The sequence below is a fragment of the Cupressus sempervirens genome, chromosome 4 (assembly GCF_028749045.1).
Source record: "Cupressus sempervirens isolate cs-2001-9-10 chromosome 4, ASM2874904v1, whole genome shotgun sequence".
NCBI classification, from domain to species: domain Eukaryota; kingdom Viridiplantae; phylum Streptophyta; class Pinopsida; order Cupressales; family Cupressaceae; genus Cupressus; species Cupressus sempervirens.
Window position 1 is genome coordinate 76,611,970 of NC_143121.1, and position 12,941 is coordinate 76,624,910.

Consider the following 12,941-nt stretch of genomic DNA (forward strand, 5'->3'; position numbering starts at 1 on the left):
ACCCATCAGATTTTCTACCATTGTCTCCTTATGGTTTAGCCTCGCATTTGCCACTCCACAACAGTTCAAAGTTGAATACTTTTGGTCATTCATCTTAAAGAGATTAACCAAAGAGATAACTGACATGATTGTGTTTGTTGACAAATGATGCTAATGTAATTTGAAGGTAAGAATTAAAAGAGAGAAAAACCCAGCAAGTAAAAGACATTAGAAAAACTATGCACTGATAGGCATCACTAACCCAATAGGCTCTGTCCATCAATCATAATACCTGTTATATTTAAAATGGACAATCAAAAATAGTTCTTCGGTATTTGAAAATATAGACAATTGATGGCTATTACCACTGCCTACACAAAAATCATAGCAACCTGGAGATGCAAGGATATGGTTACTGATACGCTATTCAGAATCAGTTTAAGCGTGTAAAAGACTATGCATACAGCTACATTATATATAAAATGCTCACCTGAATATGTGGCTACAAATATGGAGATGGTTCTTCATACCTGTACTGTTGTTCCTAGAGACTATGGAAAATACTAACCCATATCCACAAGATTGGTGTAATACCCAATCTGAAACTTCCATCGACTATGTACTCGAACCAATATCTGAAACCCAATAATATTGAAATGCCAAAGCTACAGATTCATTATAAAATGATTCTCTTAAGATAATTCCATAAGAATAACACTTCACATTTGCACTTGCAACACTGGTTCTGCCCTAATAGATGACATGACTGACAAGTCATTTACGCCAAGCCTAGCTGTCAAGCTCTCCACTGGAATTTTGACTGCATCCTTACGATTACCAATATCAGCAAGAAGCCTACTGACGCAGTACACTCCACCTGCAACTGCTGTTATACCAGGTATGCTGGTTGTCAAAAAGCGCAAAGGGGATGAAAACACTGCAGCAACAGCAGCAAGGACTGATGCTGCTTGACTACCAACATTTAGTCCGTCCATTACAAGCAAACCAGTTTTGCAGTAGACAGCAAAATCTTCACAGTTGTTCTTAAAGACATTGTAGTATCCAAATCCATTTTCAAGCAAATATGTTGCCCTATGCAACACAGTCTCAGGTGGGTCTGACTCTGCGAGTGTGCATGTCCCTCCTCGAGCTTTGGCAAGAAAGAAGCCTGGGTTGACTCCATACTCAAAACGGTACAATGCTCCTCCATCAAGAAAACAGTCAAGGCAAGAGCAAATTACTCCATCGATATCTTGCTGATGTCTGCACGCTTCACATGCTTTAGTAGTCTTAGAATAGCCTGAGCTTATCAAAAGCAGATCAAGCAATGCATTCTCTTCTGATTCAGCTTTTCCTCTGGTAAAATGAATGACCTTGTTGTCTCCAACATAAATGCCTGCAATGCATGCAGAATTTCAAGTATAAACTAAATAGAAGAAAGAAACCAGACACAGTGCAGAGAAACATGACAATATCACTGCTTACATTTATCTGTACCAACAAAAAGATGGCTAGCTTGTCATTTTCAAAATAGAATTCAGCGAGTTTAAGAAATGCAATGATAACGAAAACAATACAATTGTAGACATGAATATCCACAAGCCCACATAGATAAAAAAAAATTATGTTTCTGAAAATACTGTGAGAATTTTTGCATCAGACCAAAACAATTATGTGATGCTGAGAACAATACCAATGTTCAGAGTCCACACAATTTCTAAAATATTTAAACAATAAGGGAGTATTGTATACAGAAACAATAAACTACGTATGTGTAAATTTATGCCATATATACAATGGTCAAAACCCTATACCCCTCCCCAAAATAACCCCATGAACTGTACGAGACATTTCAGGTTTGTGGACAAGGGTAGGATATTTACCCAGCCCGTCCACCTTTTTTCAAAATTTTATGACCATCCCCAGGACATTAAATAGATTTCAGGGTACATTAGGGAACAGCTAACCATCCCTGACACATACAAATTTCACCCATTTTCCCTGAGGGTAGCTAGCCATCCCTAACACACCAAGGCGAGTTTTAGTTACTTCTTTATAAAGAACCTTACAAACTTCAAAGCCAAGCCCACCAACATGTGGTGTAGGAAGCAGTATAGTAGGCAGTAAAGAAGGCTATATCATCTGCCAATCTCATCTCCCCGAAAAAGTCCCAGGAAAGCTATCCAAGAGTTTAGAAGGGCCATTCTCCTGGGAAAGGAAGGCTGTTGTAGGTTAGTAATAAATCATTAGTATATTTAATGCTAAAAGTTGTTAGTAAGGAAGTTGGGGTAGTTTGTTGTAGCGAAGGGATGTGTCTATTAGTTTACTTAACCAACAAGAATAATATATAAAGCCTGATCCACGTAATGAAAGGATAGATTTGTATGGACAATTGTTGATATAGTAGGTAGAAGTATTGGTCAAGACGGTAGCTTAGAACCAATCTACATTATTGGTGTCATTGCCTATTTCAAACCTAGAGGTCTTGTGATTATAACTTCACGGCAATGGAGGCGATGGAGTGATGAGTCACCCATTCCTACAGCAAGTACTAGCCACAGCCAGTGCATTGAGGAGGACAAAACAACAAGGGAGGATCAAGTTATACAAGATCTGTTGCAGGTGTCAGAAATTTCAGTTGATCAATACATGCCAAAGGAAGCTAGGGAGAGAGAGTGGTTCTGCAAAGCATGGTACATGATGAACTTTTAGTCTCATCATTAGTGTATGATCTCCGTGGACAAATAGCTATCTACTGGCAAGGAACCTAATACAGTTGGCAGAACAATGTGCCAAAGTGCAACTTGAACAGCAGAGGCAACAAGTGCTCCAACAATTGACCGAAAGGAACCAACGTGAGACACAAAAGCGAGACACTTCATGACGTAGAACACCCAGCGAACGAAACAATTAATGTCCCTAATCCCAAATAAAGACCCAAGGTAATTAGTAGAAGAAGAAACTAAGGGAGAAGTTGCATTACAGTGGACCTTACACATCAAAGAGCACGAGGAGAGGCATCACCATCTAAGCGGACTTGGTTAGCCAAAATGAAGGAGTAAACTAAAGGAACCAACCCACTTTGAATCGGAGGCAAAGAACCTGATTGAAACTACCATAACAAGAATAGAAAACTTGGCTATTTCCGAAGAACTAGAAACAAGGGTTGAGTGGACAATCCTAAAAACGCCAGCACAAAGAGAGTATTGGGCAAGCCATGAAGGAAGCTCTAACTGGAGGGAATAAGAGGTACAAGGGAAAGGAGGAGAAGTAAACTTGCATATGATAAACACACAAGGTAGTAGTCGGTGTACTAGGATGGCCAGAATGACAGAGAAATGAAAACTTTCGAGATTCATAGGCGATGGGTCAAATGACCTAGCACGTCACTTCAAGACATGCATAACTATATGGAAAGCAAATGGAGACAATGACCAAGATAAGTGGTTGAGAGCATTTTCAGCCACTCTAAGGGGGATTGTCATCAATCGGCATACGGAGTTGGAGGTTGCCAAAAAAATGCAATGGAAGAATCTTAGAACACCCTTTAAAGAAGAGTTTAGATTATAACTAGATGATGATGAAATAGTAACCAAAATATATATTACCGAATAAGGAAAGAATGAATCAGTACGAATCTACAGTTGGAGACTAAAGAAACTAATAGGAAAATTTAAGAATCAACAAACACCATCACTACGACAAAACATGATGGTGGTACCACCATCCTCCTACACAAATGCCTACACACGTACCATGGACATTGAAAGTGAAAACAAGACTTCAAAAGAAAAAAAACATGGGAGCGATAGTGACAGTACGGAAGGAGGGAGTGGAGAAAAATCCAAGACAATACGAGCATTAAGAAGAGATGTGATGTGAATGATGAAGGAGATGGTCATTAGGAAAGAAGGAACAAAAGAAGTGTAAATGTTCTTGGATCTCTAATAGAGAACAGAGTATAGATTTTCTCAATCACTAATAATTCAGATCTGATATGTATGTATATATAATACAGTTCTAATCTAGTAGACTGTATATATATATATATATATATATATATATATATATATATATATATATATATATATATATATATATATATATATATATATTTGTCTTACTGTATAGATTTATTATCTTCAAATGTATTCAGATTGCATATATTTATTACTGCCAAATCAGTAAGTACAGATCATTGTTGATGAAAGGAATATTACCGATGTTATTGATATCCTTCCTCAGTCGGCAATCTTGTATTAATATAAGTTCATGTTGTCTTAGGGACATGACTCTACGTGGCCAATGGCTACGGGCCACATAGAGTCATGTCCCTACATGGACCATAATACATGCTCAACTCTTCAATACATGTGTTGTCGGTTCAATATATTTCAAGCCCGATGAATATGGAAGGAAATTGATAGACTTGAAAGATTATTACATATATATATACACACACACACACACACACATATATATATAAGCTTCTGAGATATACAAATATGATTAAGTATATAAATGATATCAGAATTACATGAGTGATTATGAATATATATATATATATATATACACACACACACACACATGAGAGAATCACACATTCATATACTAAACATAATTGTACTTTACTTCTACTAAAGCTACACTTTAACACTCTCTCTTACCAAGGAAGAAGTGAGATACCAAGGTTTCTCATATTCTCTTGATATGTGCACTGGTATCAACATCATTGATACGTATCAAGAGAATAGATTATCAGATTCCCAGCACTTCAAGACTACAACTTAATGTAATCTATCAAATAACAAAAATCACAATGTCATGAACTCTATCATGGCAAGTATTATGATCTTTGGCTCTCCAGGACAACTTAATGAAGTTTGATCATAATACATTTGTTATCAAGACTTCCAGTTATTCAAAACAACAACATAATCTTGTCATAATAATAGGTCTACCACTTGTAAGATCGTCACCCTACAATGGTAACCTTTTGTTTATATATATCAATGAAAGGTCATCACCTTTCATTACATATTAGATGTAACTATAAGATAACAACATTTTAATCAATAATAAATATACACAAATATTTCCAAAGAAAACTGAAACCTGATTTCAGTGTTTACAATCATAATTTAATCATACCAAATTTACCTCTAAAATATACCAATCTAGGCTTGGAAAGAGGTTTCGTAAGTACATAAATTGTCTATTCATTTGCACTTATGTATTCTAGCTTGAGAGCATCTCGATCTACCTTATCTCTAATATAATGATAAGGTATTTCAATATACTTAGATTGATTGTGAAAAAATGGATTCACTAATAACTTGATGCAGCTTTGATTATCACAGTGGATGATTGTAGGCTTCAAGGGTTTTCCGAACAATCCAACTAGCAATTTTTTTAATCATACTACTTCTCTAGCTCTCATGGAAGAAGCTATGTATTTTGCTTCACTGGAGCTTAAGACAACTAATGATTGTTTTCTGTTAAACCAAGAGATCATTGTTGAATCGAGACTGAAACAACATCCTATAGTACTCTTACGATCAGTAAGGCTGCCTACCCAATCAGAATCTGAATATCCATGAAGATTAATTTCAACTTGATCATATTTGAGGTCCATACCAATTGTACCATGTAAGTATCGTAAAATGTGCTTGGCTGTCATGAGATGGATCTTCTTCAGCTCACACATGAATTGACTTAAGGCATTAGTTGCATAACAGGTATCAGGACAAGTGTTTCCCGAGTACATCAATGTTCCGATAATTTGCCAGCAGTAAGTAGGATTAGTAGGTTTAGATTCAAATCCATCATTCCTCAGTTTGAGTAGATTTACTTCCATAGGAGTAGTTAAGGATTTGCAGTCCATCATCCCTAATGTAGTCAGAATGTCAACAATATATTTTCCTTGATTTAGAAAGATGTAGTTCTTATTTTGCCATACTTCAAACCTAGAAAGTAATGAAGAAGCCCTAGATCTTTCATGTCAAATTTTGTTGCCAAATCCTGTTTGCATTTTTCTATACGATGATCTTCACCTATTATTACTAAATCATCAACATACAGTACAAGAATAATCATATCACCATCAACTATTTTGAAATATATATTAGGATCAGCTTCATTTTTGGAATATCCTAATTTTGAAAGGTAGTTGTCTATGCTTTTGTACCATGCCCTGTGGGCTTGTTTACAACCATATAGTGCTCTCTTCAGTTTACATACATAAGAATTTTTGTCATGGGTAACAAATCCTTCAAGTTGTTTGATGTATACTTCTTCAATTATAAACAATTTAGGAATGTAGTTTTAACATCTATTTGATGTATCTTCCACCCTTTAGACGTTGCAATGGCTATGATGGTTCTGACAGAAGTATAACGGGTGACTAGAGAAAAAGTTTCTTCATAATCTATTCCTTCTTTTGTGAGGATCCACGAGCTACAAATCTAACTTTCTATTTTTCAATACTACCATCTAGTGCATGCTTGATTTTGAATAGTCATTTAGAAGAGACAACTAATTTATCTTTGGGTCTAGGTACAACATCTCACACATCATTTTTTAGTATGGATTGATATTCTTCAATCATTTCATCTTTCCAAGGTTGACATGATAATGCTTCTTCAACATTTATAGGTTTTGTTTTAATGAGTTCAGAAAATTGTGCTACATAGCATGAATGGTTCCTTGTTCTCTTGTTTTCTCTAACTACTTCATCAGGTTCTATCTAATTTTCTTCTATCATTTTTCTTGCCCAAAGTGGTCTCCTTTTATTGTTAGAGTTTTCAGTATTTTCTATATTAGGACTTGGAGGTGCAAGACTTCCAATATCAATCTCCCTCTCATTCTCTATTGGAGAATTCTCATCTACTTCAGTAGTTGGTTCTGAATATGATCCATCAATGTTCATAAAGAGGTTAAAAGCAATGTCTTCTTCAAATTTTACATCTCTACTTATTTCAATAGTTCTTTGTCTAGGGAAGTAAATCCTGTAACCTTTGGATGATTCATTGTATTCGACAAATATGTCTGTCTTTCCTGATGGTTCTAGTTTAGGATGTGAATATATACAAGGCACCCAAATATTCTTAGATGACTTAAGTCTGGTTTGTTGTCGGTAAATACTTCTTCAAGAGTTGTACTTTCCAATATTGAATAAGGACATCTATTTTGGATGTAAACTGTAGTGTTAGAAGCTTCAGCCTAGAAAGAGGTGTGAAGGTTTTGATCATGCATCATAGCTTTGGCAGATTCAATAATAGATATATTTTTCCTTTCTACGACTTCATTCTTGTGAGGATTATAAGGTACAGAAAACTCCCTCTTAATCCCAATAAAGATGCAAATATCTATAAAATTTTCTGAAATGTACTCACCCCCATTGTCTGATCTTAGGATTTTGATTTTCTTTCCAGTTTGGTTTTCAACTAGTGCTTTAAGTTCTTTGAATTTGGATAACACGTTGGTTGATTCTTTAAGTTTAAGGAAGTAAATCCAAGCTTCCTATAAAAGTCATCTATAAAAATTACATAGTATAGACATCTACTTAGAGAAGGTACAGACATTGGACCACACAAGTCTGAATGAATGAGTTCTAGTACATTATTGGATTTGTGATCACTTTTGGGAAAGGACCTTTTTGTGTTTTTACCTAAGGCACATCCTTTGCAAATGCCAGAATGATCAAGTTTTAAACTAGGTAACCGGGTTACCATTTTTTCTATGGATGATAAGGCACAAAAATGAACGTGACCTAGTCCTCTATGCCAAATTTCATTAGAATTTGAGATTTCATAATTTAGGGCTAGATTTTGATGGTTACAAAATTTGTACAAACTTCCATCTCTAAATCCGATGGATATAGCGTTCTTAATGTTGGAGTTTTTTGGCGAGGATAGTACTTGATCCTCCTGGAATGTGATTCAATACCCTTGCTCTGCAAGGCCAGAGATAGAGACCAAAAAAAAATTTATACTAGGTACAAACAAAACATTCTTTAGTTGAAGAGTGATACTTGATTTTAGTAGTATTGAACATGATCCAATACCTTTTACCGGATGTGTAGAATTATCCCCAATACTCACTTGTTCAGAGGAGTATCCTTCAAAGCTTTCAAATTTGTCTCTAAAACTTGTGATATGATGAAATGCTCCACTATCTATTAATAATTATCCATGTATTTTTGTTGGAGTTTAGTTCACTTGAGAGTGCTAAGTAAAATGCAAAGTTTTAATCCTTTTCATCTTTGACTTCTGCTAGTGCTGCTTGAATTTTCTTCCATTCCAGAGAGATGTTATAAGTATGACCAAATTTGTCACATTTGAAACATTGTACTTTTGACCAATCTCTTTTCTTGTATGTTTTGTTAAATTCTTTTCTTTTTCATTTGAATTTACCTTTCTTTCATTTATTGCTGGTATTGACTTGAAGAGCTTGAATATCTCCCTCTTGATTTAAACTGATTTCTATTGAGATTAATCTTGACTCTTCTTGAGTACATTCGTTTTTAAGTTGCTCAAATTTTGGAAGTTCAAGTCGAGAGCTTAGTCCACAAATAAAAGTTTCCCAAGATAAGGGTAATAATCCTTTAGTGCAGTAATACAAAGTTCTTTGTCATCCACTTGATTTCCAATAGTCACAAGTTGATCTTTTAATTCTGAGATTCTTAGAAAATAAGATGTAATTGACTCTCCATTGATCATTTCGATGTATAGTAGTTGTTGCTTCAATATCAACAATCTACTAGTGTTATTGATTTTGAATGTATTCTTAATAGTGCAAAACATCTCATAAGCTATTTTTAGGCTTGATATTGATGGGAGAATGTGATCTTTGACAAAATCTATAACGATCTTCGTAGCTTTATTATTATGTCTTTTCCAGGTTGTTTTGTCTAGATCATTCTCTAGCATAGACTTATCTTTCTCTATGTATCCTTCTAATTCCATTTCTCGTAGAATGATCATTACTTGTATTTTCCATGATGCAAAGTTGGAGGCCCTTTCAAGTCTGTCTTCCAATCTTACGTGATTAACCATAGTTTTAGATTGAAGATAGTTTAATAGATTTAAAACTGTATGACTCACTGAAATTCTCTATCAATGTGGCTCTTGTAATAGCCCTCCTCAAATCTGCCCTCAAAAAATGCTGATGAAGCTCAAGGAATTTTGTCAAACAATTCACATGCAAGAGACATATGACTGATATAGTATTTCAGCTTGCTTTAAATGACTTTTTTCCAATTTGCATCAATGAGAATCTAGTGATAGAAGATTACAATGAACTACACAATGACCTAACATGAGTGTGCTCCTAATTTTGACAATATTCAGTGCATATATTATGATCTAAGCATGAGAAAAGAACACCTACAGCCAACTGGCATTTTTGCAAACAGTTGGTATGCAAACTATCTAGCTGATAAATAATGAGATTGAATTGCTTAAATGACACCAGCAACTATTATCTTTTTTATTGCAATCAAATTCCTAATACAATGCTCATGAAATATGGCCAAGACTTTGGCATTTACATGGATTACAAAATGATAATGCTGGTATAATGCACACCTACAGCTGAAACTCATCACATCTAAAAAAGAAATACTAACAAAGGAACCTGGTTGTAGATGGCTGTAATAATTTCCTTCAATGCTGCCCCTTTTGCTTTGCTTTTTTCGAAACTGTTTTTTCAACCTGCTTTTTCGGTTTTGCTTTTTCGGACTGCTTTTTCGTACCCGCTTTTTCAGCCTGCTTTTTCGATTCCGCTTTTTTCAGACTGCTTTTTCGTACCCGTTTTTTCAGCCCACTTTTTCGATTTTGCTTTTTTCGGACTACTTTTTCGTACCCGCTTTTTCAGTTCCGCTTTTTCGGACTACTACTATGTTGAATCTCAAGACTATATCTTTCAATGGCGTCAAGATTTTCAGCTTGAAGGGATTTCGTCCTCCAAACTATTGAGACATAATCTCCAGCAAATTCCCCAATTTCTTTGATATTTCCAACCATGCTTAAAAGAAGCTCTTCCATTTCTTTTATAGTGTTCTCACAAGAGCTTCATCCTTCATTTTCTCAATGTGGGATAAAACATAACTCCCTTTATGTAACTTATGTCTCCAATGTGTTATAAAATAAAAGGGACTCTTTTAATTTAAATATTTCCCACAAACTATAGTCTATGCATTAATAAAGTGAAATATTTAAATTTAACTTTATAAAATAGCTTTATCAATGCAAAACAAATCTTATCAATGATAAACAAGTCTTATTGCCGATTTTAAACAATTACCATTGACATACCGCTGCCACTGGATGTCCACCCATGCCCAAGATGACTTACTATAAATAGTAAGTATGCCCAAAGTTGCCTCAAAATCCCTCAGAAAGACTTGCAACTAAAACTATCTAGGCCAAATGGCCTCTAAGCCCCTTTAATGTCCTGGTTAGCCTACGAGACCGTGGGGAAATAGGCTAACGACAACATCATGCTATGAATGCTAAAAAGGGGACATTACAGCTCTAATACCATGTAAATGTTCTTGGATCTCTGATAGAGAATAGAGTATTGATTTTCTCAATCACTAATAATTTAGATCTGATATGTATGTATGTATATATAATACAGTTCTAATCTAGTAGACTGTATATATATATCTGACTGTATAGATTTACTATCTTCAAATGTATTCAGATTACATAAATTTATCATTGCCAAATGAGTGAGTTTATCACTGCCAAATCAGTAAGTACAGATCACTGCTGATGAAAGGAATATTATCGATGTTATTGATATCCTTCCTTAGCCGGTGATCTTGTATTAATATTGGCCACGTAGGGTCATGTCCCTACATGGGCCATAGTACATGGTCAACTCTTCAATACATATGCAATTGGCTCACAAAATGTATTTCAAGCCCGATGAATATGGAAGGAAATTGATAGACTTTAAAGATTATTATTATTATACATATATATGTATATGTATATATAGGTATAAGCTTCTGAGATATACAGATATAATTAAGTATATAAATAATATCAGAATTACATGAGAGTGATTATATATATAATATCGGACATTCATATACGAACAATAATTGTACTTAACTTCTACTGAAGCTACACTTTAACAAGAAGGAAAGGAACTTTGGTGTACTAATTGCCAGATGGAGGGTCACACAAATGCCAACTTTGTCCAAAGAAGGCATTTTGCAACATATGCCAAGTACTAGGACATTCCATTAAGGAATGCCACTATAACCTAAAGGCAAGAAGTGCCCTTTTATTTTTCACCTAAGGTGAATAAGCCACGCCCCCTCCACACCATAAAGAAATACAAGGATGGAGGCATTACTAGGAGGGTATCACAAAATTCAGCAGGGGAGTAATAATAACAACAATACTAATATGCCACAAAGCCACATACAGTACGAAGCTCAGGGCCGCCCCATGATTCAATGTCAAAGATGTAACAAAAGGGTTTATTTTGCACACAACTGCCAAAATGGACTAAAAATTTGAGAGATGTTATGCAAATGGTGTGGACAAGGCAATCATGAAGATGCAAACTGTCCCAGACAAAAGCTGTAAACATGATTGATATTTCAGAACCAAGGAGGGAAGTCTTGGCCATTACAAGGACACGAGCTAGAAAACTCACATATCTAGGTGCAAGTACAAAGGATGAGAAACTAAAGGAAGCAAGAAAAGACATCCTAGAGACCACAAAAAAAGGACAGGTCAGTAGCACCAACCCATTCCCTGTAAATCAACATCAGCACCCAACATTATTCAACAAATCTTGCAAGCTTCCATACCGATGAGGGTAGCTGATTTGCTAGAAACTATACCACAATTGAAGGTTGCTATTACAAAAGGAGAAAGTAATCAAGAGGAGAAACAAAAGAAAGGAGAAAGAGACAAATCAAGGGGAGAAAAAGACATGAGTACTCTATTCACAATAGTAGTGGGGAGGACACCTACAATTGTGGAAATGGAAATAATGGACTACAAATTAATAAACACTATCATGGACAAAGGATCTGGTGTAAATATCCTTCCTAAAGAAACTTGCAAAGCCTTGGGGAGACCAACCCTTTGGCCACCTACATTCCAACTAGTAGGAGAAGACAAACACAAAATCAAGCCCATTGGAACATTGATGGGACTAAAAGTGGTGATTGGTACGCAACAATTCTCCCTAGATTTTTGTAGTTATTGCTTTAGAAAAGAAAGAGTATGATGCACTTTTAGGGAGAGGTTGGCTTATTACAACTAAGGCTAATCATAATTGGAAAAAGAATACTCTTCCCATTGAAGCAAGAGAACAAAAATATGTAATTGATCTTTGAAACCAAATAGTGAGCCAAGAGGTAGTATCAAATTCAGAAGAAGAGGGTGAAGAATGGAACAAAGGTGTAGTAGTAGAACTTGTTGAAGAGGGCATACATGTTATGATTAGGGAACTGTTGTTGATGCGAGTTTTGTATCACTTACATAACATATTAGTAATTGGATATCCAATACAGAGTATCAAACATACAATTGTTCTCTTGCAAAGTTATTGCTCATGAGATATGAGAATAACTACAATGTTCCTTACACTTGTGGATACTCGCTCAATTTTATCGATGTGATTCGTTGGTAATCACGTAGGTGGCCTTACGCAAATTGTTGAGGATGACTTGGACTTTGGTGGGATGATGGAGATGATGGTTCGATGTGAATGCTAGATGACGATGGGAAAGTAATGGTGGTAGAGGGTGAATGGTTCTTACAACTGGTGTTTTCTAACTCTCTTCTCCTAAATTCCAAGTCCTAAATCACTTGTTATACTACTCCTGCTCCTATGGATGGAAGGCTAGTAAATGGACTGAGATCGAACCTAATGAAAGTTAACTAGTGGCCTCACTTCCACAAGTGCAATGATTCAAAGGAAAAATGAAC

The 12,941-nt window shown here is 35.4% G+C and overlaps 1 protein-coding gene across 1 annotated transcript in view; it reads right to left on the bottom strand.

Annotated features, from left to right (window-relative positions):
* Positions 1–258: 258 nt before the first annotated feature.
* Positions 259–12,941, bottom strand: part of LOC149560013 (protein LEAD-SENSITIVE 1-like) — a 95,242-nt gene continuing 82,559 nt past the window's right edge. Inside the window, exon 2 of the mRNA XM_089824411.1 lies at positions 259–1,375. Within this exon, the coding sequence (XP_089680537.1) occupies positions 699–1,375 (677 nt within the window). The 3' untranslated portion in view covers positions 259–698. The remainder of the gene's footprint in view (positions 1,376–12,941) is intronic.